The sequence below is a fragment of the Oncorhynchus gorbuscha genome, linkage group LG16 (genome assembly GCF_021184085.1).
Source record: "Oncorhynchus gorbuscha isolate QuinsamMale2020 ecotype Even-year linkage group LG16, OgorEven_v1.0, whole genome shotgun sequence".
Lineage (NCBI taxonomy): Eukaryota > Metazoa > Chordata > Actinopteri > Salmoniformes > Salmonidae > Oncorhynchus > Oncorhynchus gorbuscha.
In genome coordinates, this window is record NC_060188.1 from 42,393,176 (window position 1) to 42,420,495 (window position 27,320).

The 27,320-nt window shown below is 43.9% G+C and overlaps 1 protein-coding gene across 1 annotated transcript; it reads left to right on the forward strand.

Moving 5' to 3' along the window:
- The first annotated feature begins 4,653 nt into the window (after positions 1-4,653).
- On the forward strand, positions 4,654-27,320 carry LOC124000521 (solute carrier family 22 member 4-like). The gene is made up of 10 exons (XM_046306933.1): positions 4,654-6,360; positions 18,476-18,579; positions 18,682-18,836; positions 18,924-19,095; positions 19,267-19,393; positions 26,116-26,216; positions 26,331-26,545; positions 26,633-26,815; positions 26,954-27,089; positions 27,181-27,320. The coding sequence occupies exons 1-10, from the start codon at positions 5,968-5,970 to the stop codon at positions 27,248-27,250; spliced, it is 1,656 nt and encodes a 551-aa protein (XP_046162889.1). The 5' UTR covers positions 4,654-5,967; the 3' UTR covers positions 27,251-27,320.

A 27,320-nucleotide genomic window follows, 5' to 3' on the forward strand; every position in this document is an offset into this window, starting at 1 on the left:
GTACGGAGTCCGAGGTCACTGTTCCTTCCGCTCACGCTTTCATCCAGAGGTGCCGTCACGCATGGAGCAGAGCCCGTGAGACTCTTCTCCGGGTGGGGGCGCGCACCAAGGCTAAGGCCGATCGCCACCGGTCGAAGCCTCCGGTATACATCGTTGGCGAAAGAGTGTGGCTTTCTACTAAGAACATTCCACTCCGATCCGTTTCGAACAAGCTTGCCCCCAAATTTATCGGCCCGTTCAAAGTCACCAGGATCATTAGTCCGGTGGCGGTCCGGCTCAAGCTTCCTCCGGCGTATAGGAGAATTCATCCTACCTTTCATGTGTCTAAAATAAAACCTGTGTTTCAGGCACGCATTAACCCGCCGGTCCCGGTTCCCCCGCCGCCACGACTTGTTGATGGGGAACCCACCTTTTCTGTCAATCGTATTTTGGACTCTAGAAGGAGGGGACGCGGATTCCAGTACCTGGTGGACTGGGAGGGTTACGGCCCGGAGGAGAGAAGTTGGGTTCCTGCTAGGGACATTCTGGATCACTCCCTTATCGATGATTTCAATCGACAGGTAAATCCGCCTGGGAACGCCAAGAGGCGTTCCTAGGGGGGGGGGGGGGGTATTGTCACGGTTCATGAATCCACTGCCTCCCTCTCTCTTTCTCTTTCTCTCTCTCTCTCTCTCTCTCTCTCATGTTTGTGTGGGCGTGGTTCCCAATCTCGGCCTGATTGTCTGCGCCAGCTGGAACCACTTATCTTCCCTTTATATGTTCTGTAACCAGTGTTTCTTGTTGTCAGATCGTTGTTACTTCCCTGAGGTTGTGTTGTGTGTCTGTGCTCTTCTCTCGCCGCCCTTGTGTGGATTATCTGCTGTGCTCCTTCCTACCCATCCGGACACACTCCCCCTGGATTTCTCAGCACGCTATCTTCGGAAGATGCACCCTAGTCCCTGTGTCGGATCCCGTCTGAGTACAGTCTGTCTGTCCTGTTGCTGCTGTAAACTGTATGCATTAAACCATCGTTGCTTGCATCTTGCATCCGCCTCTGTATTGTCACACAAATCTACACACAATACCATATAATGACAATGCAAAAATGTAAGCAAATGTATATATATAAATATATATATTACATTTACATAAGTATTTAGACACTTTACTCAGTACATTCAGGTCTCTCCAGAGATGTTCGATCAGGTTCTGGGCTCTGGCTGGGCCACTCAAGGACATTCAGAGACTTGTCTCTCATCCTTCTAGATCTATCGGCTGCCTTCGACACTGTGAACCATCAGATCCTCCTCTCCACCCTCTCCGAGTTGGGCATCTCCGGCGCGGCCCACGCTTGGATTGCGTCCTACCTGACAGGTCGCTCCTACCAGGTGGCGTGGCGAGAATCTGTCTCCTCACCACGCGCTCTCACCACTGGTGTCCCCCAGGGCTCTGTTCTAGGCCCTCTCCTATTCTCGCTATACACCAAGTCACTTGGCTCTGTCATAACCTCACATGGTCTCTCCTATCATTGCTATGCAGACGACACACAACTAATCTTCTCCTTTCCCCCTTCTGATGACCAGGTGGCGAATCGCATCTCTGCATGTCTGGCAGACATATCAGTGTGGATGACGGATCACCACCTCAAGCTGAACCTCGGCAAGACGGAGCTGCTCTTCCTCCCGGGGAAGGACTGCCCGTTCCATGATCTCGCCATCACGGTTGACAACTCCATTGTGTCCTCCTCCCAGAGCGCTAAGAACCTTGGTGTGATCCTGGACAACACCCTGTCGTTCTCAACCAACATCAAGGCGGTGGCCCGTTCCTGCAGGTTCATGCTCTACAACATCCGCAGAGTACGACCCTGCCTCACACAGGAAGCGGCGCAGGTCCTAATCCAGCCACTTGTCATCTCCCGTCTGGATTACTGCAACTCGCTGTTGGCTGGGCTCCCTGCCTGTGCCATTAAACCCCTTCAACTCATCCAGAACGCCGCAGCCCGTCTGGTGTTCAACCTTCCCAAGTTCTCTCACGTCACCCCGCTCCTCCATTCTCTCCACTGGCTTCCAGTTGAAGCTCGCATCCGCTACAAGACCATGGTGCTTGCCTACGGAGCTGTGAGGGGAACGGCACCTCAGTACCTCCAGGCTCTGATCAGGCCCTACACCCAAACAAGGGCACTGCGTTCATCCACCTCTGGCCTGCTCGCCTCCCTACCACTGAGGAAGTACAGCTCCCGCTCAGCCCAGTCAAAACTGTTCGCTGCTCTGGCCCCCCAATGGTGGAACAAACTCCCTCACGACGCCAGGACAGCGGAGTCAATCACCACCTTCCGGAGACACCTGAAACCCCACCTCTTTAAGGAATACCTAGGATAGGATAAGTATCCCCCCCCCTTTAAGATTTAGATGCACTATTGTAAAGTGACTGTTCCACTGGATGTCATAAGGTGAATGCACCAATTTGTAAGTCGCTCTGGATAAGAGCGTCTGCTAATAAATGACTTAAATGTAATGTAAATGTCCATAAGCCACTCCTGTGTTGTTTTGGCTATGTGCGTAGGGTTGTTGTCTTGTTGGAAGGTGAACCTTCGCCCTAGTCTGAGGTCCGGAGCAGGTTTTCGTCATGGATCTCTCTGTACTTTGCTCCGTTCATCTTTCCCTCGATACTAACTTGTCTCCCAGTCCCTGCCACTGAAAAATATCACCACAGCATGATGCTGCCATCACCATGCTTCACTGTAGGATGGTGCCAAGTTTCCTCCGTTTGGCATTCAGGCCAAAGAGTTCAATCTTGGTTTCATCAGACCAGAGAATCTTGTTTTCTCATGGTCTGAGAGTCCTTTAGGTGCCTTTTGGCAAACTCCAAGCAGGCTTTCATGTGTCTTTTACTGAGAAGTGGCCACTCAACTATAAAGGCCTAATTGGTAGAGTGCTGCATAGATGGTCGTCCTTCTGGAAGGTTCTCCCATCTCCACAGAGGAACTATGGAGCTCTGTCAAAGTGACCATCAAGTTCTTGGTCACCTCCTGACCAAGGCCCTTCCCCGCCGATTGCTCAGTTTGGCCGGGTGGCCAGCTCTAGGAGGAGTCTTGGTGGTTCCAAACGTCTTCCATTTAAGAATGATGGAGGCCACTGTGTTCTTGGGGGCCTTCAAGGCTGCTAAAATATTTTGGTACCCTTCCCCAGATCTGTGACTTGTCACAATCCCGTCTCAGAGCTCTACAGACAATTCCTTCGACCTCAAGGCTTGGTTTTCGCTCTGACATGCACTGTCAACAGTGGGACCTTATATAGACAGGTGTATGCCTTTCCAAATCATGTCCAATCAATTGAATGTACCACAGGTGGACTCCAATCAAGTTGTAGAAACATCTCAAGGATGATCATTGGAAACAGAATGCACCTGACCTCAATTTCGAGTCTCATAGCGAAGGATCTGAATAAAGTATTTTTGTTTGTTTTTTATATACATTTTCAAACATTTCTAAAAAAACTTTTTTTACTTTGTCATTGCAGGGTAGTGTGTGTAGATTGATGAGGAAGAAAACTAATTTAATAATTTTTAGAATAAGGCTGTAACGTAACAAAATGTGGATAAAGTCAAGGGACCTGAATACTTTCTAAATTCACTGTATTTATTATTTTGTACATATACTCTGTTAATAGTTCACTAAAGTGTATTGCAACGTACTTGTCGTCTACTAGTCTTCCTTCTAAAATCTCTGACTAAATTGTTAAAATGTCTGTCAAATTTGACTGCATCCATATAATGTATACCACATTGTCAGTAAGTAAATGTTCAATGTTCACAGTATTATGTTCAATAGAATCCACCAGAATCTGAGGATCTAGCTTTTGTCATCCAGCTTTTGTCAGTAGGCCTATTCTGTCGTTTTATGTACTCATTGAATATGACATCACAACACATGCTGTTTTATATGTTACAGGATAACAGATTAGTAAAATATTTGTCTTGGATTAAGTGTTTTTATCCTGGCAAACTTCAAATGGAGAAATTATGTGACTAAACTCAACAAAAATAAAATATCAAAGACAAATTCAACTACATCTTTCATCGAATCAGATGGAAATGATGTTACCAATTATTTGAATGATTACTTCATTGGCAAAGTGGGCAAACTTTATTATAATGAAAGAAAAGCATTGTAAGTTTGAATTTTTCAAAGTTAGTGTGGGAGAGATGGAAAAATGCTTGGTATCGATCAAAAATGACAAACCTCCTGGCATTGACAACTTAGATGGAAAGCTACACAGAAAGGTACTGCTGTAGATAGCCACTCTTAACGGCCATATATTTAATCTGAGAAAAATGCTTTCCTCAGGCCTGGAGGGAAAACAAAGTCATTCCGCTACCCAAGAATGGTAAAGCGGACTTTACAGGTTCTAACAGCCGAACTATCAGTTTGCTGAAAGGTCAGCTGTTGGAATAACACATATGGAATCATGTCGTAACCAGAAAAGTGTTATATTTTAGATTCTTCAAAGTAGCCAACCTTTGCCTTGATGACAGCTTTGCACACTCTTGGCATTCTCTCAACCACTGTCATCAAGGCAAAGGGTGACTACTTTGAAGAATCTATAATATTAAATATATTTTGACTTTTTTGGTTACTACATGATTACATATGTGTTATTTAATTGTTTTGATGCATTCATTATTACTCTACAATGTAGAAAATAGTCAAACTAAAGAAAAATCCTGGAATGACTAGGTGTGTCAACTTTTGACTGGTACTGTACATTTTATATTTGGTTAATTTACACATCTGCATTTTCCTATTTTCTGTATATTTGCCTGTCTCTAAAGCATAATAACTGTATGTAAAGTAACTATTAATGCATCCATTCCATAGTCTACGTGTTTATTTTTGATAATCCACTCTGTTTTTGTTTAGAATTTCAGGTTATTTAACCTAAATCTATTAGTATATGTCCATTTTCACCATATTTGACCTTTGACCCATTAAAAATGGCCTTAAAAATCAACATTTCACAGGACATCAGGCCTAAATATGTGTACCACCTCATAATTGTTTAAAAAGCACATTTTTTTCAAGCACTTTTTCTCTGTTGACTGGTCACTATCAGGCCCACTCAGAGGAGTGGACAGAACCAGAGTAAAACGTGGAGCGGAGCTGATGGGCAGGCTGCCTGAGATCCCCCATCCCCTAAAACAGGAGAAACACAATTTTTCCCTTTTTGTGGAATTGATTTCCACCCTAAACCCTTTAGTGGATGACCTACATCATTTAGCTAAATTTCCAATATACCATCATTTTGATACATTTCCAAAATAAATTTGTTTTTCCTTTTTGTTGGAATCTTGCCACTTTGTGTTTTATGGTTACAGTGGTTCCCAACTGGTCACTGCTAAATGAACCTGAAGTTATTAAGAGTCAAGGTGCTCTGACCCTCCACCAGGTGGTGTAGTCGGTACTTTGTGACATATGTTAGTCCTGCTGTTTTTCATATTTTATAGGTTTAACAAATTTGAGCTCCAGCACATAGTTCCTTTTTCTCCAATCCGTACATTCTAATTGGTCATTTCAGTCCATTACCGTGGGTGTAAAACAATTCTTCAAAGGCATAACCATACAGCCATCTTATTACAGGTATTGTCCTCTGATTCACTGTTGGCCAGGATTCTGTGAACCACACTTGAACACAGTTCAGAGAGGGAATTGTAATGATTAACCTTCACTTTTAATGGCCTTCCAATACATTAGCACTACGGAGTGGAGTAATTCAAGATGCGTTAATACTGTATGTTATCTTAATGCCTCCAAGTGAGGGGATGGCCCATAAAAGGAGAGAGCTCTGATGTTTGATGTCGATGTCAGATGGGGACAGATGCTATCCAACAACACTACAACAATCTCCGGAGCAGCTATATGGTTCAGGCAGTTTGCTTTAAGTAAAGAAGTTTCTTGACTATAAATAAAGGTTAACTGAACGCAGCACCAATATGAGAGATTACGATGGAATTACAGCTTTCTTGGGAACATGGGGACCCTTTCAGCGGACAATCTTCTTGGCATTGGCCATCAGCATCCTGCCCAATGGCTTTACTGGTATTTATATAGTGTTTGTAGGTGATACCCCGCCACATGAGTGCTTTATTCCTGAGGATTATAATGTCAGTGACATGTGGAGAAATGTGACCATCCCCATGGTGACAACGAATGGTGTGTCACAGCGTAGCTCGTGCTCAAGACTCAAACTGGAGACGGTTAAAAACTACTCTCGCCTAAATATCATTCCAAATGTGGATATCAACGTGAGTGAAATTGAGCTGGAGAGTTGCTTGGACGGTTGGAAATACAGCAAAGAGGTCTACCAGTCAACATTTGTCACGGAGGTGAGAAAAAATGTATTGCAAATCACTGCAAACATGATTGACTATTACCAAGCACCTAAAAAATGTGTGTATGATAAAAAAAGAGTATGAAATGATAATATGATATATATATGATTTAAAAATGATGATAATGATAATGTGCATGATAAACTTCCAATGCTTACAGAAACAAAGATTTGCAATTACAGTCAGAAAGGTGCAGCTATACATCAAAATGTATCTTGATACAAATACAAGATACTCTAAATTCCATTTTTATTCAACCAAAATACAATATACTTTTGCAAAGTATTGTATTTACATAAAATACAGGTATGTTGAGGTATTTTGTCATTTCGAAAAACACAAAATACATTTGCATTCACTACAGCAACATTCTCAGTAACAGTAAAAAATAAAAATAAAAACGTTTTATTTGCTATGACTGTGAAATGTGCTTGTATGACAACCTTAGTTGAATGCACTGACTGTTAGTCACACTGCATTGGGCTAAATAAATCGATGTGATGATGTTGTATCAATGTGGAAAATTGATTTGGATCAGGGACATCAGGGAATTGTATTTTTTTCTATCCAACTCTTTAACCTAAAACCAATGACATGGTGACATTCTGCTGTGACCAAAATGTAAATGTAAAAATGTACAATTGCTGTCACGCCCTGGTCGAAGTATTTTGTGTTTATCTTCATGTATTGGGTCAGGCCAGGGTGTGGCATGGGGTTTTTGTATTGTGGTGTGTTTTGTCTTGGGGTTTTGGTGTTGGTATTGGGATTGTAGCTTAGTGGGGTATCTAGCTAAGTCTATGGCTGTCTGGAGTGGTTCTCAATCAGAGGCAGGTGTTTATCGTTGTCTCTGATTGGGAACCATATTTAGGCAGCCATATTCTTTGAGTTTGTCGTGGGTGATTGTCCTTAGTGTCTTTGTTCCTGTCGCTGTGTTAGTTGACAAGTATAGGCTGTTTCGGTTTTCGTTACGTTTATTGTTTTGTAATGTTTGTGTTAATTTGTGTTTACGTTTGTTGATTAAACATGGATCGCAACCTACACGCTGCGTTTTGGTCCGACTCTCCTTCACCACAAGAAAACCGTTACAATTGCACACTGGGTATTATTATTGACTCATTCACATCCTAGTGCCATCAGACTTCTGATACCAATGCAGGGTGAAAAGGGGCCACAAAATTGTGAATCACAAAAAAATAAATGGTATAGAAAATTATTTTGTATTTTCAAATACAAATTACAGGTCAGTGGGTTAACTGCCTCAGTGGGTTAACTGCCTCGGTGGGTTAACTGCCTCATTCAGGGGCAGAACGACAGATTTTTACCTTGTCACCTAGGGGGATTCAATCTTGCAACCTTACAGTTAACTAGTCCAACGCTCCAACCACCTGCCTCACGAGGAGCCCGCCTGTTACGTGAATGCAGTAAGAAGCCATGGTAAGTTGCTAGCTAGCATTAAACGTAATCAATCATAATCACTAGTTATAGCTACACATGGTTGTTGATATTACTAGATTATCTAGCGTGTCCTGCGTTGCATATTACATTTACATTTACATTTAAGTCATTTAGCAGACGCTCTTATCCAGAGCGACTTACAAATTGGTGCATTCACCTTATGACATCCAGTGGAACAACCACTTTACAATAGTGCATCTAAATATTTTAAGGGGGGAGGGGGTGAGAAGGATTACTTTATCCTATCCTAGGTATTCCTTAAAGAGGTGGGGTTTCAGGTGTCTCCGGAAGGTGGTGATTGACTCCGCTGTCCTGGCGTCGTGAGGGAGTTTGTTCCACCATGGGGAGCCAGAGCAGCGAACAGTTTTGACTGAGCTGAGCGGGAACTGTACTTCCTCAGTGGTTGGATGAACGCAGTGCCCTTATAGGGCCTTCAGAGCCTGGAGGTACTGAGGTGCCGTTCCCCTCACAGCTCCGTAGGCAAGCACCATGGTCTTGTAGCGGATGCGAGCTTCAACTGGAAGCCAGTGGAGAGAGCGGAGGAGCGGGGTGACGTGATAATATAATATAATCGATGCATTCGCGAAAAAGGTCTGTCGTTGCTCCAACGTGTACCTAACCATAAACACCAATGCCTTTCTTAAAATCAATAAACAGAAGTATATATTTTTAAACCTGTATATTTAGCTAAAAGAAATCCAGGTTAGCAGGCACTATTAACCAGGTGAAATTGTGTCACTTCTCTTGCTTTCATTGCACGCTGGGGCCGGCATAATTTGGCAGAATTTTACGTAATTATGACAAAACATTGAAGGTTGTGCAATGTAACAGGAATACCGAACGGTTCCGTATTTCACTGAAAGAATAAACCTCTTGTTTTCGAGGTGATAGTTTCCACATTAATGACCTAAGGCTCGTATTTCTGTGTGTTATTATTTCATAACTAAGTCTATGATTTGATAGAGCAGTCTGACTGAGCGGTGGTAGGCAGCAGCAGGCTCATAAGCATTCATTCAAACAGCACTTTCGTGCGTTTTGCCAGCAGCTCTTTGTTGTGCTTCAAGCATTGCGCTGTTTATGGCTTCAAGCCTATCAACTCCCGAGATTAGGCTGGTGTAACCGATGTGAAATGGCTAGCTAGTTAGTGGGGTGTGCGCTAATGGTGTTTCAAACGTCACTCGCTCTGAGACTTGGAGTGGTTGTTCCCCTTGCTCTGCATGGGTAACACTGCTTCGAGAGTGACTGTTGTCGATGTGTTCCTGGTTCGAGCCCAGGTAGGAGCGAGGAGAGGGATGGAAGCTATACTGTTAACACTGGCAACTGTAACGGTTTTCTAGGTGTGAAGGAGAGTCGGACCAATATGCAGCGTGTAGGTTGCGATCCATATTTAATGAACAACGTAAACACGAATTAACACAAACACTACAAAACAAAGAACGTAAATAACGAACCGAAACAGCCTATACCTGTGTCAACTAACACAGCGACAGGAACAAAGACACTAAGGACAATCACCCTCGTCAAACTCAAAGAATATGGCTGCCTAAATATGGTTCCCAATCAGAGACAACGATAAACACCTGCCTCTGATTGAGAACCACTCCAGATAGCCATAGACTTTGCTAGATACCCCACTAAGCTTCAATCCAAATACCAACACCAAAACCCCAAGACAAAACACACCACAATACAAAAACCCCATGCCACACCCTGGCCTGACCCAATACATGAAGATAAACACAAAATACTTAATAATAATAATATATGCCATTTAGCAGACTCTTTTATCCAAAGCGACTTACAGTCATGTGTGCATACATTCTACGTATGGGTGGTCCCGGGGATCGAACCCACTACTCTGGCGTTACAAGCGCCATGCTCTACCAACTGAGCTACACAGGACTTCGATCAGGGCGTGACAGGCAACACTAAAGTGCCTATAAGAACATCCAATAGTCAAAGGTTAATGAAATACAAATGGTATAGAGAGAAATAGTCCTAAAATTCCTATAATAACTACAACCTAAAACGTATTAACTGGGAATATTGAAGACTCATGTTAAAAGGAACCACCAGCTTTCATATGTTCTCATGTTCTGAGCAAAGAACTGAAACGTTAGCTTTCTTACATGGCACATATTGCACTTTTACTTTTTTTCTCCAACACTTTGTTTTTGCATTATTTAAACCAAATTGAGCATGTTTCATTATTTATTTGAGGCTAAATGGATTTTATTGATGTATTATGTTACATTAAAATAAGTGTTCATTCAGTATTGTTGTAATTGTCATTATTACAAATACATTTTTAAAAAAATCGGTATCAGCTTTTTTTGGTCCTCCAATTTTTGGTCCTCCAATAATCGGTATCAATATCAGCATTCATAATTGGGTGACCTCTAATACTGTTACAGCACAGTACATTGTAGTTACACTCCCCTAATGTATTTATTTGGACAGTGAAGCTAAAACGTTTCATTTGGCTCTGTACTCCAGCATTATGGATTTGAAATAACATGTTTCATATGATGCAACACAATCTGTGGAGGACTCGTTTAAAGAGAGAGTGATGAATCTGCATCGAATAACTGAGGGAAATTAATTGATTCTCCACAAACGATCATGGGCTACACAAGATTGTTTGATGATCATCCCTGAGGTTTTCCTGAACTTTTTAATACCTTTCTGATGCAAATCATACCAAAGCATACTTCCTTCAGGCTCACATTTGCCATTACCTGATTTGACATACAGTATATTGTGCTATAACTTTTATTGAGATAATAATAGTGACTAATAAAGTCAGATTCTAAAGATTCGTCAAATTATTTTACACATTTGTTTCTAATACCCCCAAGTGTCCTAAAATAGAAAATCAGATAATCAAATAGCTTGATGGTCTATGTCAATAGTATCTTTGTCACGACTTCTGCTGAAGTCGTTGCCTCTCCCTTGTTTGGGCGTTCGACGTCGGTCTTCTAGCCATCATTGATCCTTTTTTTCATTTTCCATTGGTTTTTGTCTTGTCTTCCCACACACCTGTTTTCAATCCCATTCATTACCTGTTGTGTAGTTAACCCTCTGTTTCCCCTCATGTCTTTGTCAGAGATTGTTTTATTGTCAGTGTAGTGTGATTATTGTCTAGGTGCGCATCGGGTCCTCGTACCCATGTTTGTTTGTTTATGTACATTTAGTGTTATGGAGCATACTCGTTGGACTTTATTAAAAGACTCCGTTTTACACTCCATTTGACTCTCCTGCGCCTGACTTCCCTGCCACCTATTACACCTATGCATGACAATCTTAAATATGAATCATTTTATATCATGTATGAATCTATTTGACTTTGTGACTCCTCAACCCCCCTTCTCCGAAGGGTATAGTGGCTCACCCAGTGATATTGTTTTACAAAAGCGGCTCCCTCTGTAACGACTTCCGCCGAAATCGGTCCCTCTCCTTGTTCGGGCGGTCGATGTCACCGGCCTTCTAGCCACCGCTGATCCACTTTTCATTTTACATTTGTTTTGTCTTAGTCTTACACACCTGGTTTCACTCACCAAATTACCTGTTTATTATTTAACCCTCTGTTCTCTATGTTTGTTTGTGAGTGATTGTTTATTGTATTTCCGGTCCGTCATTTTGTGTGCTCGTGATGTTACTTGGTACATTTGTCATTTTGAGTAAAAGTACGTTGATTACTCATATTTGCTGTCCTGCGCCTGACTCTCTACACCAGCTACACACAGGACATTTACACCCTCAGAAATACTACAGAATACCACTGCCCTACAGGTACAAATCAAAGGATTCTACGTGGCACCTTAAACGGTTCGCCCAAAGGAACAAATGACAGAACTCTGTAACCGGATGGTTCTTCATGACCAACATCATATCGTAGGAAAACGTTATCCTGTCATTAAAGCTTCTGTCAATTGGGCATGCTTCTAGCAAGGCTTTGCGGTGCTAATTGATGCTTATGTCAAAGATGAGCATCAACCCATGAATACTTATGTCAATACATTGCATTCAATAGGAAAAGTCTCAACCAATTGACGCGTATATGAATACATTTGCAGTCAATAGGAATGGATGAGTGTCACAAGGTTGACACGTATGTCAATATATTGCATTCAGCTAGCGGCCATATTGAATGACGTCGGCAGCAAAAACGAGGCGCAAGGAAAGAAGGGAAGACAGTGACGACACTGGGGTTCGCGGCCTCAACGAAAGCCCAAAGAACAGCCCCAAGAAAAATAAATTGGGGGGCACATGGGGTGGTCGGCGGGGCCGAGGAGTGAACCAGAGCCAATCTGGGTGAAGATGGAGAAATTGGAGGAGAGTGAACGGAGAGAGTCAGAGACCGTCAGTGAGTTGATGGAGAAATTGGAGGAGAGAGAAATGAGAGAGTTGTTGTGTTGGTGTATGATGCACGACATTCGCCCTAAGGAGTGTGTCATCAGTTTGATGCCACCTGAGTCAGCACTCTGTACTCGTCCTGAGGAGCGTGCTAACAGTCTGTTATAAAATGTGCCGGCTCCATGCACCAGGTCTCCAGTATGCCTCCACAGCCCAGTACGTACTGTGCCAGCTCCTCAAACTCACCTTGAGGAGCGTGTCACTTGTCCGATACCATGTGTGCCGGCTCTATGCACCAAGTCTCCAGTACACCTTCACAGTCGAGTATGTCCTGTGCCTGCTCCCCGGACTCTCCGTGCGATGTGTGTCATCGTTCCGGTACAATTTGTGCCGGATCTATGCACTAGGTCTCCAGTGTGCCTCCACAGCCCAGTACGTTCGGTGCCACCTGTGCCGGCCCCACGCACTTGGACTCCAGTGCGCCTTCCCAGTCCGGTATGTCCTGTGCCTGCTCCTCGCACTTGCCCTGAAGTGTGTGTCACCAATCCGGAACCACCTGTGACAGCTCCACGCACAAGGCCTCCAGTGCACCTCCCCAGTCAGGTACGTCCTGTGCCTGCTCCTGCCCTGAAGTGCGTGTCACCAGTCCAGTGCCACTTGTGTAGGCTCCATGCACCAGGCTTCCGGTGACGGTTCACAGTTCAGAGCTTCCGGACGAAGGTCCCCCCAGTCCAGAGCTTCCGATGACAGTCCCCAGTCCAGAGCTTCCGGCGACGGTTCACAGTCCAGAGCTTCCGGCAACGGTCCACAGTCCAGAGCTTCCGGCAACGGTCCACAGTCCGGAACCTCCAGCGACGGTCCACAGTCCGGAACCTCCAGCGATGGTCCACGGTCCGGAACCTCCAGCGACGGTCCACGGTCCGGAACCAGTCCAGGCACGGCGTCCAGTCCAGTTCCAAGGCCGGAGCCTTCCTCTGCGCTGGTGCCCAGTCCAGGGACGGAGTCCAGTCTCACTCCATGGCAGGAGCCTTCTTCGGCACCGGTGCCCAGTCCAGGCATGGCATCCAGTCCCGCTCCATGGCAGGAGCCTTCCTCTGCGCCGATGCCCAGTCCAGGCACAACGTCCAGTCCCGCTCCAAGGCCGAAGCCTTCCTCTGTGCCGGTGCCCAGTCCGGGTGCGGCGTTCAACCCAACTCCATGGCCGGGGTCCTCCTCTGCGCCGAGGCCCAGAGGGCTCCGGACATGGAGCTGAGTTGGCCGCCATGCCTGGACTGGGCACCGGCATGGCGTTCTACCTGGCAGGGGGCAAAGTCCCGCACCAGAGCCGCCACCGATGCTGGTTCTGCGGGATGAGCAGGTTCTTTGTCCCGCACCAAAGCCGTGACCCATGCTGGCAGATCCTCGAGCGGAGTGGGTACTTCGCCCTGCACCGACGCTAGATGCCCACCCGGACCCTCCCCTATAGAATCAGGTTTTCTGGCTGGAGTCCGCACCTTAGAGGGGGGGGGGGTACTATCACGCCCTGACCATAGAAAGCCTTTTTATTCTCTATTTTATTCTCTAGGTTGTTTTATTTCTATGTTGGCCTGGTATGGTTCCCAATCAGAGGCAGATGTTTAGCGTTGTCTCTGATTGGGGATCATATTCAGGCAGCCATTTCCCCACTGTTTTTTTGTGGCATCATGTTTATGTGTAGTTGCCTGTGAACACTCCATAGCTTCATGTGTCGTTTGCTCTTTATTGTTTTTGTGCGTTTCATTAATAAAAAGATATGTTATTAAGACGATCGTGACATTATGCTTTCAGTACTAGATTAATTCTCTGATCCTTTGATTGGGTGGACAACATGTCAGTTCATGTCGCAAAAGGGTTCTACCTGGAACCAACTGGGTTCTCCTATGGGGACAGCCAAAGAACCCTTATGGAACCCTTTTTTCTAAGAGTGTATTCAAATATGAATATTCATTGATACCTTTGAAACAAGGTCTAGTTACGGCCACAACTGCAGCAACCCCCAAAACGGCTGGCAGTGTCTGTTTCTACAAAGCTGTAGCTTCTACAAAGCAACATTGATAACATTAAATAATCAATTAATTGCATATATTCTTGTACCATATGGTAAATTATCAGTTCTAAATGTATCTTTTTCTTCTCTATGTTAGCTGCAACATGCTGTACTTTCTGCACGCATGATAGACATTTGCTGGTTGGAGCACAACTCCGGAGCCGGTGAGCATGAGGAGCATCTATAAATCCTGCTGCGTGAATTCATTGCGGCCAGGTCAAACGAACAACAGAAATAAACAAGTCACTCGGAAAAAACGTATCACAACTCCCGAGTCAGTAAACAGAGTCGTTCAAAAATAACAAATAGTTTGTGAACTGCACACTAAAACTTGATGCTGGTTTTGCTTTAGCTTGTCCAAAACACAGAGCCAATGCTGGTCGCCAGCAAAATCACAACAAAGTCTGGTCACCAGCAAAAACCAGCTAGACCATGCTGGTTGGCCAGCAAAACCAGCTAGACCATGCTGGTCAGAGAAATTTGACCAGCTAGACCAACTTGACCAGCATCTGACCAGCATAGACCAGCTTGAAATTTTCCTAGCACACAATGACAACATCCCGCTTATGACTCTACACACTTGTTGGAGGCATTTGCAGTTCGTTTTGGTTGTGTCAGAGTCACATTTATTGTAAATAAGAGTAGAATATGTTTCTGAACACTTCTACATTAATGTGGATGCTACCATGATTATGGATAATTATGAATAAATCGTGAATAATGATGAATTAGAAAGTTACAGAGGCACAAAGATCATACCCCCAAGACATGCTAACCTATTACCAGGGGAGGTCAGCATTTGGTGGGAGTGTATGATATTTATACCTCTGTAACTTTCGCACTGATTATCCGTTGTTCGGTTCTGAACCAACAAAGTAAAAACTCAAACGGACGACTAGGAAAATCTCAAACCAACTTTATTCATCCACTGGGCCATACAGCTGCAAAGACAAAGACAATTATATATATTTATACCTGTTATGCAGGTGAGTGAGGACCCAAAAGCGACTTAACAGAAACTGAGTTTATTAAAGTCCAAACAGAGAAAACATAATCCTCAATCCTTAACAGGAAATGTCCAAACAGGGAAAACATAAATTATCTTAGTTGGGGAGAGTTGCAGGGCTTGCGGCAACAGACTGCAGGTCCCTTCGGGTAGAGGATAGAGACACCTGCTCACACGCAGTATCTGAAGACGAGGCAGAATACAACAGAACGGAACAAGGGTACAGCAAACGGCAAACAAGAATCCGACAAGGACAGAAGCAGAAACAGAGAGAGAAATAGAGACTTAATCAGAGGGCAAAATAGGGGACAGGTGTGAAAGAGTAAACGAGGTCGTTAGGAGAATGAGGAACAGCTGGGAGCAGGAACGGAACGATAGAGAGAGAGAAAGAAACCTAATAAGACCAGCAGGGGAAAACGAAGAGAAGAGAAAGCACAGGGACAAGACATGACAATACAATACATGACAATACCCTCCTACTAGGCGGAGTCAACTCCTTGCACATCTAGACAGCCAACACATCTCTGTTGCTAGTCAGGAACTTAATTGGTTCCTCTCACTAGTATAGTCATGGCCCTGCCTGATGCTAGAACCTTCGTGGGAGTGGAGGTATACTGTATGTGTGTGAAATAGAACTGTTCCTTCTTCATCTGACCTGACCTCGGGCCGAATTCCTCACCTCTCCCTAATCTACAACTGTCCTACCTTATCAGTGACTGAAACCAGACTGTTGCCCTTTGCCTCCCTCCTTAGGAGCCGTGAGATTTAACAATAACATGTTTTGACAGAAGTTAAAACATTCTGCACTCCCCCTTGTCTCACTCAGTAAAAATAATCAATACATTATAGTATGATAACAAGAATTACTCGATTTCAAGCTAGAACCCAACAGTCCCTCCTTTTTTAATAATAACTCCATACTGTTCAACTATATATAAACTTCAAAACTTTGAAAAAATGAACCATATTCTCAGTTGATTTGTATGTTTACACCGCTGAGACTTATCACACTATGTACACTCTTATTCCCCTCCTTTTATACAACTGATCATGAAATTTCAGCTGGAGCTTTTGACTTTCTCTTCCTAAGAGAGTGATAACAAAAGACTTGAAAATAAATAAAAACAAGTATTAAAAACACAAAACAAGTATTAGTAATGCGTTATGCTATAATCATATATGGCAAAAAACTGAAATTTGATAACAGGACGATTCCTGCACTCCCTTAGCCTGACTCCATACCTTTGGGATACTGTTCCGCTGGGGTCCACAAAAATGAAGGCTCTATACACCCCACGTTTGTACCCAGACTTCCTCTTCTTCCTCAGGCCACCTTTGTTCCTGGCCTCTGGCCTTTTTTTAATGTAACTTTTATTTAACTAGGCAAGTGAGTTAAGAACAAATTCTTACTTACAATGACGATCTACACCGGCCAAACCCGGATGGCGCTGGGCCAATTGTGCGCCGCCCTATGGGACCTCCAAAAACGGCCGGATGTGTTACAGCCTGGATTCAAACCATGGGGTCTGTCGTGACGCCTTGAGCACTGAGAGGCACTGCCTTAGACCGCTGCTCCACTCAGGAGCAAAGATCATTCCATCTAACTAATAACACATTAATGACAACTGTTAGGTCACTTATAAAGTTATAAACGTACTATAACGTTTTCAAGTCAATTAGTCAGTTTCCCCCAAAAAAACTATTACGAATTCCTGCGCCTGTCTCCAATCATGTATACAACGTGACAGAATAACTGACCCTAAATGGAGACAGCTGGAACTGGCCCATCTGACGCAACTTCGGCCGCTGTAATTGGCACATCCGAAGCCGCCGCAACTTCGGCAGCTGCAACTGGCCCATCCGACGCTGCTGCAACTGGCCCGTCCGACACTGCTGCAACTGGCCCGTCCGACACTGCTGCAACTGGCCCGTCCGATGCCGCCTCAATTTCGGCAGCTGCAACTGATTCGTCCGGTGGCTCCGCAACTTCGGCAGCTGCAACTGGCCCTCTGATGCTGACACAACTTCGGCAGCTGCAACTGGCCCTCTGATGATGACACAACTTCGGCAGCTGCAACTGGCCCTCTGATGATGACACAACTTCGGCAGCTGCAACTGGCCCTCTGATGCTGACACAACTTCGGCAGCTGCAACTGGCCCTCTGATGCTGACACACTGGCCCTCTGATGATGCAGCTGCAACTGGCCCTCTGATGATGACACAACTTCGGCAGCTGCAACTGGCCCGTCCATGACACAACTTCAGTAGCTGCAACTGGCCCTGATCAACCCGCCACACGTTCCTGTGGTCGTCCTCGAGGCCGGTGTCGTCCCGCTGCTGGTGCAGAGCGTCAGGGGAGGGGTACGACCCAGAGGAGTGGTGCCGGGTTCCTGCGGTGGACATCCTGTACACTTCGCTGACCAGGGATTTTCACCATCAGCTCCCTGACCGACCCGCACTATGACCATGTGGTCACCACGAGGCCAGTGGTCACCCGCACCGCATCCCTGTTGTCATCCCCGATTCCGTTGACGTCCGCTGCTCTTGCATTTCAAGCACCAGTTCCGGAGGTCTATGTCACCAGCGTCTAGGCATCACTGAACTGTCTCATTACGCACACCTGATTCCAATTCCCCTGATTAGTAATTAAATGTCTCTGCCCTCTGTTCACCATTGTCTTGTCGGTTATTGTTCCCATGTCCGTTGTTCTGTGAGTACCTGTGCTTTGTTATTTCGGCTTTCGTGCTGCATGTATTGTGCACTTGTTATTATGGGTCTCGCCCTGTGTAGTGTATTGTGAGTCTCGTTCCGTGTATTTATTAGAGTTTTTTCTTCGCTCTTCTGTTTGGGTTACTTCGATGTGTTTTTGTATACGCGTTTGTTTTGGGCTTCGTCCCGTGCCTTTTGTGGCATGTTGTATATTTTGGGTGGATTATTAAACCCCCCTATTACGAATTCCTGCGCCTGTCTCCCAATCATTGATACAACGTGACAGGCAGTGTATGTTGCAGTTGTACTGCAATTACTGCATCCAGAAACTAACTGATGTGTTACTATGTTGTCTTGTCATCATTTTGCAATTCTACTGTGATTATTTTTGCAGTTACAACATACGACAGTTACTGGAATTCAGAATAACAGTTACTGTACTGTAACTGCAGTTTCACTTTTTGTAAAGGGTAGATAAAATACATTTGTGTAAATGTGGAAATATGTGTATTTTGCAGTGGGATGTGGTGTGTGATAACGCGTACAAAGTTCCTTTGACCACATCAATTAACTACTTTGGTGCGCTTGTGGGAACATTCATCTCTGGCCAGATGTCCGACAGGTCAGTACTGTATCCTGTCATACTGTATACTCTCATACTGTGACCCTCAGTGCTAATGGAGAATCATGTGAGATGTGACCTTGCATTCTTTTTCATCAATAGGTTTGGAAGAAAGCCAGCACTCTTCACTACTATAATAATCCAGGTTGTGGCCACATTCGCACAAATATTCTCCCCAAACTGGGAGGCATTCAGTATTATTTTCTTCTTTGTTGGTGCTGGATCAGTCTCCAACTATGTCATAGCGTATGTTCTTGGTAGGTTGAAAATAAGCATTCCTTGTAACTCTTGTAGTATCTCTTGTACATTTGGTCAATTTACTGAACTTGCATATCTGGTCCTAGGGACAGAAATACTGAGCCCTGGAGTTCGAGTGGTGTTCTCCTCTCTCGGAGTTTTCCTGAGCTCTGCGATTGGCTACATGTTGATGTCACCTGTGGCATACTTCATCCGTGAGTGGAGGTGGTTGCTGGTGCCCATGGCAGGCTCTGGACTCATATACATCCCTCTATGGTGGTAAGCACAATTTATCCCCACAAAAATGTATTTCCCGCAAAACCTTCTACTTAGTCAATGATCTGTGGCCTCTTCTTTCAGCAAGGTGCATTACTTCTTGCATACTTCATTAGCCTGACTGCACAAAGGGCTTCAGTTTAGTTTTTTATGACTGTGTATGAATTGGTATAGGGTCATCCCAGAGTCTCCCAGATGGCTGCTCTCTCAGGGAAGAGTTGAGGAGGCTGAGGCCATACTGAGAGACGCTGCCAGGAGGAACAGAGTTGAAGCCCCAGAGGTCATCTTCACTCCCTCAGAGGTGAGCTACCTTACTTAGCTACAGTTTAGCTTACGTCATTTCATAAGATAAACCATCCACAGAAGAATTACAAAAGTGTTTATGTCTTTGAATCTGATGTCAAATATATATTTTAGGTACCAATCCAGTTGAAGTCAAAGTCCGTTTTTTGCTGCAGTACATAACCTGAATGAAGTAGATCAACCAATGGTAAATCATTTGAGAGGCTAATGCATTCCTTCCTGTTTTATGGCGTAATCCAGGTCATTCATCAGAATACTCTAGTTAAGGTTTCTGATGTGTTTTAACCAATGCAGTGAATCACTGCAGAATAACAAACGTGAGATAGATGGTGGACTCTGTGCTAACGGAGATAAAGGGTATGCAGGTGATAGAATGCAGGGGCAACCTTCCCATTCATCGCCATCTCTAAGACATGTCTTGAGATGTATGAATGCAGCTGCCACTGTATTGAAGACATTGTTGTACGCAGTGTATCATAGTGCACTGCGCTTTATTACGAGCGATATGTTGGCTGGCCCTCTTTGAAGTCTCATAGACTGATGCATTCAACTGTTTTTGTTGATAAAGCCCCCCTGCATAAACTTCTGCCTTAACTTTCTTCATTGTTAACTTAAAGACGTTCTGTACAGGATACCAGACCCGGTCTCAGGGATGACTAACTCTGGAGATTCCCCTTCGATTTCCAATGAGTTTGGTATATCTGCTCTTAGTAAAAGAAATTGCATCATTGTCACGCCCTGACCTTAGATATCTCTGTTTCTGTTTTCTATATATTTTGGTTGGGTCAGGGTGTGACTAGGGTGGGTACTCTAGATTTTGTATTTCCAGGGGTTTTTGTATGTCTATGTTGGCCTGATATGGTTCCTAATCAGAGACAGCTGTTTATCGTTGTCTCTGATTTGGGATCATATTTAGGTAGCCATTTTCCTCATTTGTGTCGTGTGATCTTGTCTATGTATAGTTGCCTGTCTGCACTATTTGTATAGCGTCAAGTTCCGTTTGGTTCCGTTTGTTGTTATGTTAGGTGAGTTTCAAATTATGTGGAACTCTACTCACGCTGCGCCTTAGTCTCATCATTATGACGAACGTGACAATCATGTGTGGAATGATCTCCAACGTTCTTAAACATTTTAGGAATTGGTGCCTCTAGGGTGTTTCAGAAAGCTGTTGGGGGACCTTTTATCTTGAAGAATGTGTTTTTTTTATGATTGTGTTTAGCTTTTTGTGTATTGTGTGTAATTACGTGTATTTTGTGTATATGAATGCGTAGTTTAATGTGTACATTGTATTTTTATGTGTATTGCGGTGCTATACAGGGCTTATCTGGAATAGAGACCTTGGTCTCAGCATTGACTCCCTGTCAATGTGAAGGTTAGATAAATCAAAATGTAAAAAATGTCTTAAATATATAAGACATCTTAGAAATAAGACATTAAGACACTAACTCAGTTACATTTTTTATTTGGGGCTATGGCAGTCAATTGAAAAAACAGTTTCTGTCTTCTCAACTCACTATCACATACTTTTAATGTGGGGCTAAGACAGTCAATTGCAAATTAGTCTTACATAATGTCTCATATCTCACCACTACTAATGAGATGGGTGCGTTTGATGCATGTCGGGTCGGAGCTTCTCAAAGTCAGGGGGCGTGGTCGACAGTACACACCTCATCTCTTCTGTCACATTCAACCTGGATTGATAATTGGTTTTAATGCAGACGAGAGCACTGAATCCAGCTTCACACAGATACTGTATGAGCCGACGAAGGGTATCAGGACTTTTAATGCTCACAAGGAGACGGCAGGGTATTCCCTTTGAGTCAGGAACCAAAACTCCTCTGTCGTGACCCGTGAATGTGTCATAAAGTAACCGCCACCGCCACCTGGTGGAAAGTTTGCGCACCAGGACTCTAAAGATTCAGGTTCAGAGTGGCCAGTTGGGAACCACATCAGTGACCAAAAACACAAGGAGGCAGAGCTTCAACAAACAGTATAGATTGTTGGGGGGAACAGAGGTAGGTACAAATTTAGGCCACACACAAATGGCCGAAAGTGAAATTTTATTCCACAAAAAGAAAAAAAAGTTATTTCTTCAGTTTAGGGGGTGGGGAAATCCATTCATGGTTTTCCTTCTGCTCTGTCCATTCCAGAAACACCCCCTGTGGGTTAGGCCTGTAGCACAAATAAATGATGTGCAGTACAATGCTACACATTTAACTTTGAATATATGGTTCGAATAAACCAGAGTCTACTCATTAAAATGAGAAATCTGTTCATTAAAATCCAGTCCAATGGAAAAGAGTTAAACTGTGAACGTCCCTGTTACTCCAGTCTGTGTTTTCCATCAATGTGGTCAGAGCTCCGCCCCTTTTCCAGTTTCTGAGATCCTCCCCCTTAACCCATCTTCCTCTACTTTCTTCACTGCCTCAGCATATGACAACTTCTGCTCTACTCTAACCCTGAAAACTCAACCTGCCTCTCTTGCACGAGACATTTCTGATCCCAAGGTCCATGGGCACCCCTACAATTAACACATTCCACTACTTTCCCCAATGCTACACATTCCTTTGTCTCATGCCCTTCTGCACAATGCTCACACCTTGGACCCTCCCTCCTACAACACACTGCTGCCACATGCCCATACGCTTGACACCTGTAACATCTTAATGTAATTGGCACATACGCTCGTATAGGATCACTTATATCCTAACTTCACCTTGTCAGGCAAAGAATCAACTTAAGAACAGACATTGACTCTTCTGTTTCCCCACTCTCGCCACCCTGTCTGTGTCACATCAAACGACGAGCATCACATACACAGGGAATCTTTGCCGTCAGCTGGTCAACGTTTATATCTACTGCTACCCCAGTTATCTTTCATTGGTTCCCCTTTCTTGCCCCCATTTGTTTGACTTCGAGCGCATTCTTCCTCTGCCCAACAGAAACACAAATCACACAAAATGCGCACACAGAAAAAAAGAGTGAGAGCAAGTCATTTCCTGGTAGAATTCAAAACATTTTATTTAGTCATATCATGACTCTCCACTTTTCTCCGCCTGTCCTCGGGTGCACTTTGCAACTACTTTAGGCCCATGTATTTTTCTCACTATTGGAGTTGGGAGGGTTGTCTTCCCATGTTCCTCCGTGGTGACCGTCTGGGGTATTGGACATCGGTCTGCCCCTGGTTCTCCACCGGGGTCTCTCGTCAGGGGCATGCTCTGGAGAACCTTCCTCTGTTCCATAGCATCAGCCATTGATAAGACATGGTTTGGATTTGACCATATTGGCTTAGTCTTCCTCTGGGCATCCTTCCCCACTTTTCCACAGGCAGAGGTAGATTTTTCAGGGGGTAGACTCACCAGGTCCTCTATGGATTTATGAAAAGTTTTATTGCACACATGTTCAGGTTAAGATGTTACATCCACCTCGACTGCCCTTTCCTTTTCTGTGTGCATCTTGGCCATTCCAACGTGGCCATTTCTCCCATGGATTTGGCTGCATACGGATGCTTTTCTGTGTCCAAAACCTGACGAGTGAGTACCCCATTTTTGAGCTCTAGACTAGCCCTCTCCAATAGGAGGCGGCGCACAGCTGCAGTCTCCCAGTTATTTTCTTCATTGGCAGGTCTTGCCCCTTGGGCAACATATGGGTGTCGACGTCTGAGGGTGGGATCTCGTTCTTGTAGCTCCTCCCAGTGCTCAGGGTCCTGGCCCATTTGGACAATGTTCACCATGGTTGGTTCTGTTTGACAAATGAGAGGTACCAGAGCATCCCAACATAATCCAATGACATTCATTCCTAATATGGGTAGATTTCCAGGGTTATGAATTTCATTTCTTGAAATCACAATTTCTCTGTTCCTCAACACCAAGGTCCCCACCTTTACCTCTGCCAGCACATACCCTACATTGGGGATTTGCAAACCATTTTCTGCACTCAACGTCAGCTGACCAAGGTCCTCCTTGGGGCCAATCTCCTGTGAGGGTGTTAAAACAAGCTTCTGTCATCAGGGCAAGTTGAGATCAAGTAAGGATTAAAAGGTTCACATTTATTCCATTTGAATGAGTTCAACTTCAGGGCATGTACCTACCAAACTTGGCCGGTAGGTATAGTCTTGCTTGGGCCCTTCAAGCCTTCTCCTGTCATAGTTGCCGCTTCAGTTCACGTCAAAAAATAAACAATCATACTGTATATCCATTGTTTTGTAAAAAAATTGCTCAAGCCCATTACATTTGGTTGGGAATCATTGATGGACAGCAATAATTCAGCCTTTCCTCTGATTTTCAATTCTTGCCCTGACTTCTAATGAGGCCATATCACCCTAAATGCAGCATGGCCAATGGAGACGTCAGATTGACCATACATCCAGATGCACAATGCACTTCTCTCTCCAGAATGTGCGCTCTCCCGCCAATCTGTGCACATTCATTGTTTCACTGCATTGTGTGAATTGTTTGTATTTGATTGTTAGTGTCTATCAATTCCCCATTACATATATCAGTTTAACTTTAAGTAGTACATTCACAGTTAATTCATGTAATTTCTAGTCTACAATGTTTATTACTTTGGTTACGGTTACGGTTTAGCTTTAATGCGTTCAATATTATTATTCCAGTCTTCCGTTCTCATTGTCAGAGTGGACACATTGTTTTGGGTTTATTTAATTCCATTTACGAGTTCTGTCAATTTAGTCATTGTCTTTGTTTGGAGCGTTCCTGTCAATGTTGAGAAACACAGACGCATAGAACTAGGCCTATAAGCTACAGTACCTGGCCCGCGGGCAAATTTAAGCATATACATGTACCCATTTGGGGATCTGATACTATTTGTCATTGGTTTAACACACCACCTCTAATTACCTGTGGAGCTTCTCAAACTAATGTTTTCTTCACCTTAAACAGCAAGGAAACAAAGTGTGTTTTTACCAGGGGCGCATTGGAGTCAACATCCCGGGGGAACGCTTTCGACCCCTTGAAGAGTCCATACCCCGAAGAATTGAGGCTATTCTGAGGGCAAAAGGGGGTGCAAATATTAGGAAGAAGCATCTAATGTTTCGACACTCAGTGTATATATATATATATATACCACTCCACACATTTCTTGTTAACAAACTATAGTTTTGGCAAGTCGGTTAAGACATCTACTTTGACACAAGTATTTTCTCCAACAATTATTTACAGACAGATTATTTCTCTTATGATTCACTCTATCACAATTCCAGTGGGTCAGAAGTTTGCATACACTAAGTTGACTGTACCTTTAAAAAGCATGGAAAATTCCAGAAAATTATGCGATGGCTTTAGAAGCTTCTGATAGGCTAATTGACATAATTTGAGTCAATTGGAGGTGGATCTGTGGATGCATTTCAAGACCTACCTTCAAACTCAGTGCCTCTTTGCTTGACATCATGGGGAAATCAAAAGAAATCAGCCAAGACCTCAGAAAAAGATTGTAGACCTGCACAAGTCTGGTTCATCATTGGGAGCTATTTTTAAATGCCTGAAGGTACCACGTTCATCTGTACAAACAATAGTACGCAAGTATAAACACCATGGGATGTGTTCTGTCTCCAAGAGATGAACATACTTTGGTGCGAAAAGTGTAAATCAATCCCAGAACAACAGCAAAGGACCCTGTGAAGATGCTGGAGGAAACAGGTACAAAATGATCTATATCCACAGTAAAGCGAGTCCTATATCGACATTACCTGAAAGGCCGCTCAGCAAAGAAGAAGCCACTGCTCCATAACCACCATCAAAAAGCCAGACTATTGTTTGGCCATAATGACCATCGTTATGTTTGCAGGAAAAAGGGGAAGGATTGCAAGCCGAAGAACACCATCCAAACCGTGAAGCACGGGGGTGGCAGCATCATGTTGAGGGGTGCTTTGCTGCAGGAGGGACTGGTGCACTTCACAAAATAGATGCCAAAACAAAGCCCTGACCTCAATCCTATAGAACATTTTTGGGCAGAACTGAAAAAGCGTGTGCGAGCAAGGAGGCCTACAAACCTGACTCAGTGACACCAGCTCTGTCAGTAGGAATGGGCCAATATTGTGGGAAGCATGTGGAAGGCTACCCAAAATGTTTTAGCCAAATTAAAAAATGTAAAGGCAATGCTACCAAATACTAATTGAGTGTTTGTAAACTTCTGACCCACTGGGAATGTGATGAAATAAATAAAAGTAAAATAATAAATAAATCATTCTCTCTACTATTATTCTGACATTTCACATTCTTAAAATAATGTGGTGATCCTAACTGACCTAAAACAAATCATTTTTACGAGGATTAAATGTCAGGAATTGTGAAAAACTGAGTTTTAATGTATTTGGCTAAAGTGTATGTAAACTTCAGACTTTAAGTGTGTGTGTGTGTGTGTGTGTGTGTGTGTGTGTGTGTGTGTGTGTGCGTGCGTGCGTGCGTGCGTGCGTGCGTGTGTGTGTGTGCGTGTGTGTGTGCGTGCGTGTGTGTGTGTGTTAAAATGTTGTCAAGCGCTTTGCATGTCTTCGTGACGACATGGCACAAAATGTCATGGTGTGTAATGAGACACAGTCCATGTCTCAAGACAAGTCTTATAAATGTGTTTTAAGATGACTCAAGACATCTTGAGACACAGGGGATGGCTGGGTATGAATTTACTCTTAACAAATGTCAACCGTGATGCATTTTGCTTCTTAAAATGATGTATCCCAATGATGACTTACCCACATATCACCAGGTAGAAGATGCTCTGGCCATGAAGGGCATGAAACACAACATTCTGGATGTCATGAGGAGCAGCAACATGCTCTCAATCACAGTTCTGTGTTCCCTTCTGTGGTAAGTCCTAGCAGCTGAAGTCCTAAACAATATCAATGGCTCTGAATACGACTTTGTTTGTGCCTGTTCATCATGCTCAATAGGCTCTGTATCTTTGATTTCCCTTCTCTGCAGGATGATAATCTCCTGTGGTTACTTTGCCCTAATTTTGAACACAAACAACCTCAATGGAAATCCCTATGTCAACTGCTTCCTGTCTGGAGTTGTAGAAGTGCCCGCCTATTTCATCGCCCTGGTGCTTCTCAGATACTGTTCCAGACACTTATGCCAGTCCTCCACTCTCTTCCTAGGTGGCACTGTTATTCTCATCATTAACATTGTCCCAACAGGTAAAAATGAATTGACAGTCTCAGAGGGAGTCTCATTTACAGATATTTATCACCCAGTTTACACCTGGCTGTCTCTCTATGTTTCAGATCTCCCAGGAGTGGCAATCTTTCTGGAGATGATGGGGAAGTTTGCCATCACCGCAGCATTCTGTGTGGTGTACGCCGTCACGTCGGAGCTCTTCCCCACCGTGGGTAGGAACATGGCTATGGGGACGTGCTCCATGGCAGCACGCACAGTCACCATCCTCTCCCCCTTCATCATCTACCTCGGTAAAACCTGACTCATGGTCCCTTTCTTTGATCAGTGGAGATGAACAAGATTGACAATGTCTCTCACTGTGAATTTGCTTTGCTGATATTCAGACCCCTCCCTTGGTACTGAAAACGTATTGATTTTGTTATTTGCAGGAAATTACTACAAGTACCTCCCATACATAGTTATTGGTAGCCTGGCAATATGTGGGGGTCTGTGCTGCTTCAGTTTACCTGAGACATACGGGAGGGTGTTGCCAGAAACCATCTCACAGATGCAACAAATCAAAGGGTGAGTTTGACTGTCCGTCCCTCTTTATGTCCATCCGTATAAGATATGAATGAAGAATTGTTTCAAATACGTCTTTTTGTCTGTTCCACAGGTGTCGATGCAACACAGACCAAGATACCAAAAACATTGATAGCAAATCTGAGTTTCGGGAAGGAGTCTAAATTGTTTTCTCTTGGATGTGTATTAAAACTACAAAACAGTATTCCGGCTTGAAATTATTAGCTATCTTTT

Coding starts and splice junctions, on each gene's coding strand:
- LOC124000521 (XM_046306933.1), top strand. CDS start 5,968: ATGAGAGATTACGATGGAATTACAGCTTTCTTGGGAACATGGGGACCC. Junction 18,580..18,681: donor TCTGGCCAGATGTCCGACAG/GTCAGTACTGTA, acceptor TTTCATCAATAG/GTTTGGAAGAAAGCCAGCAC. Junction 26,546..26,632: donor CATTAACATTGTCCCAACAG/GTAAAAATGAAT, acceptor TCTATGTTTCAG/ATCTCCCAGGAGTGGCAATC.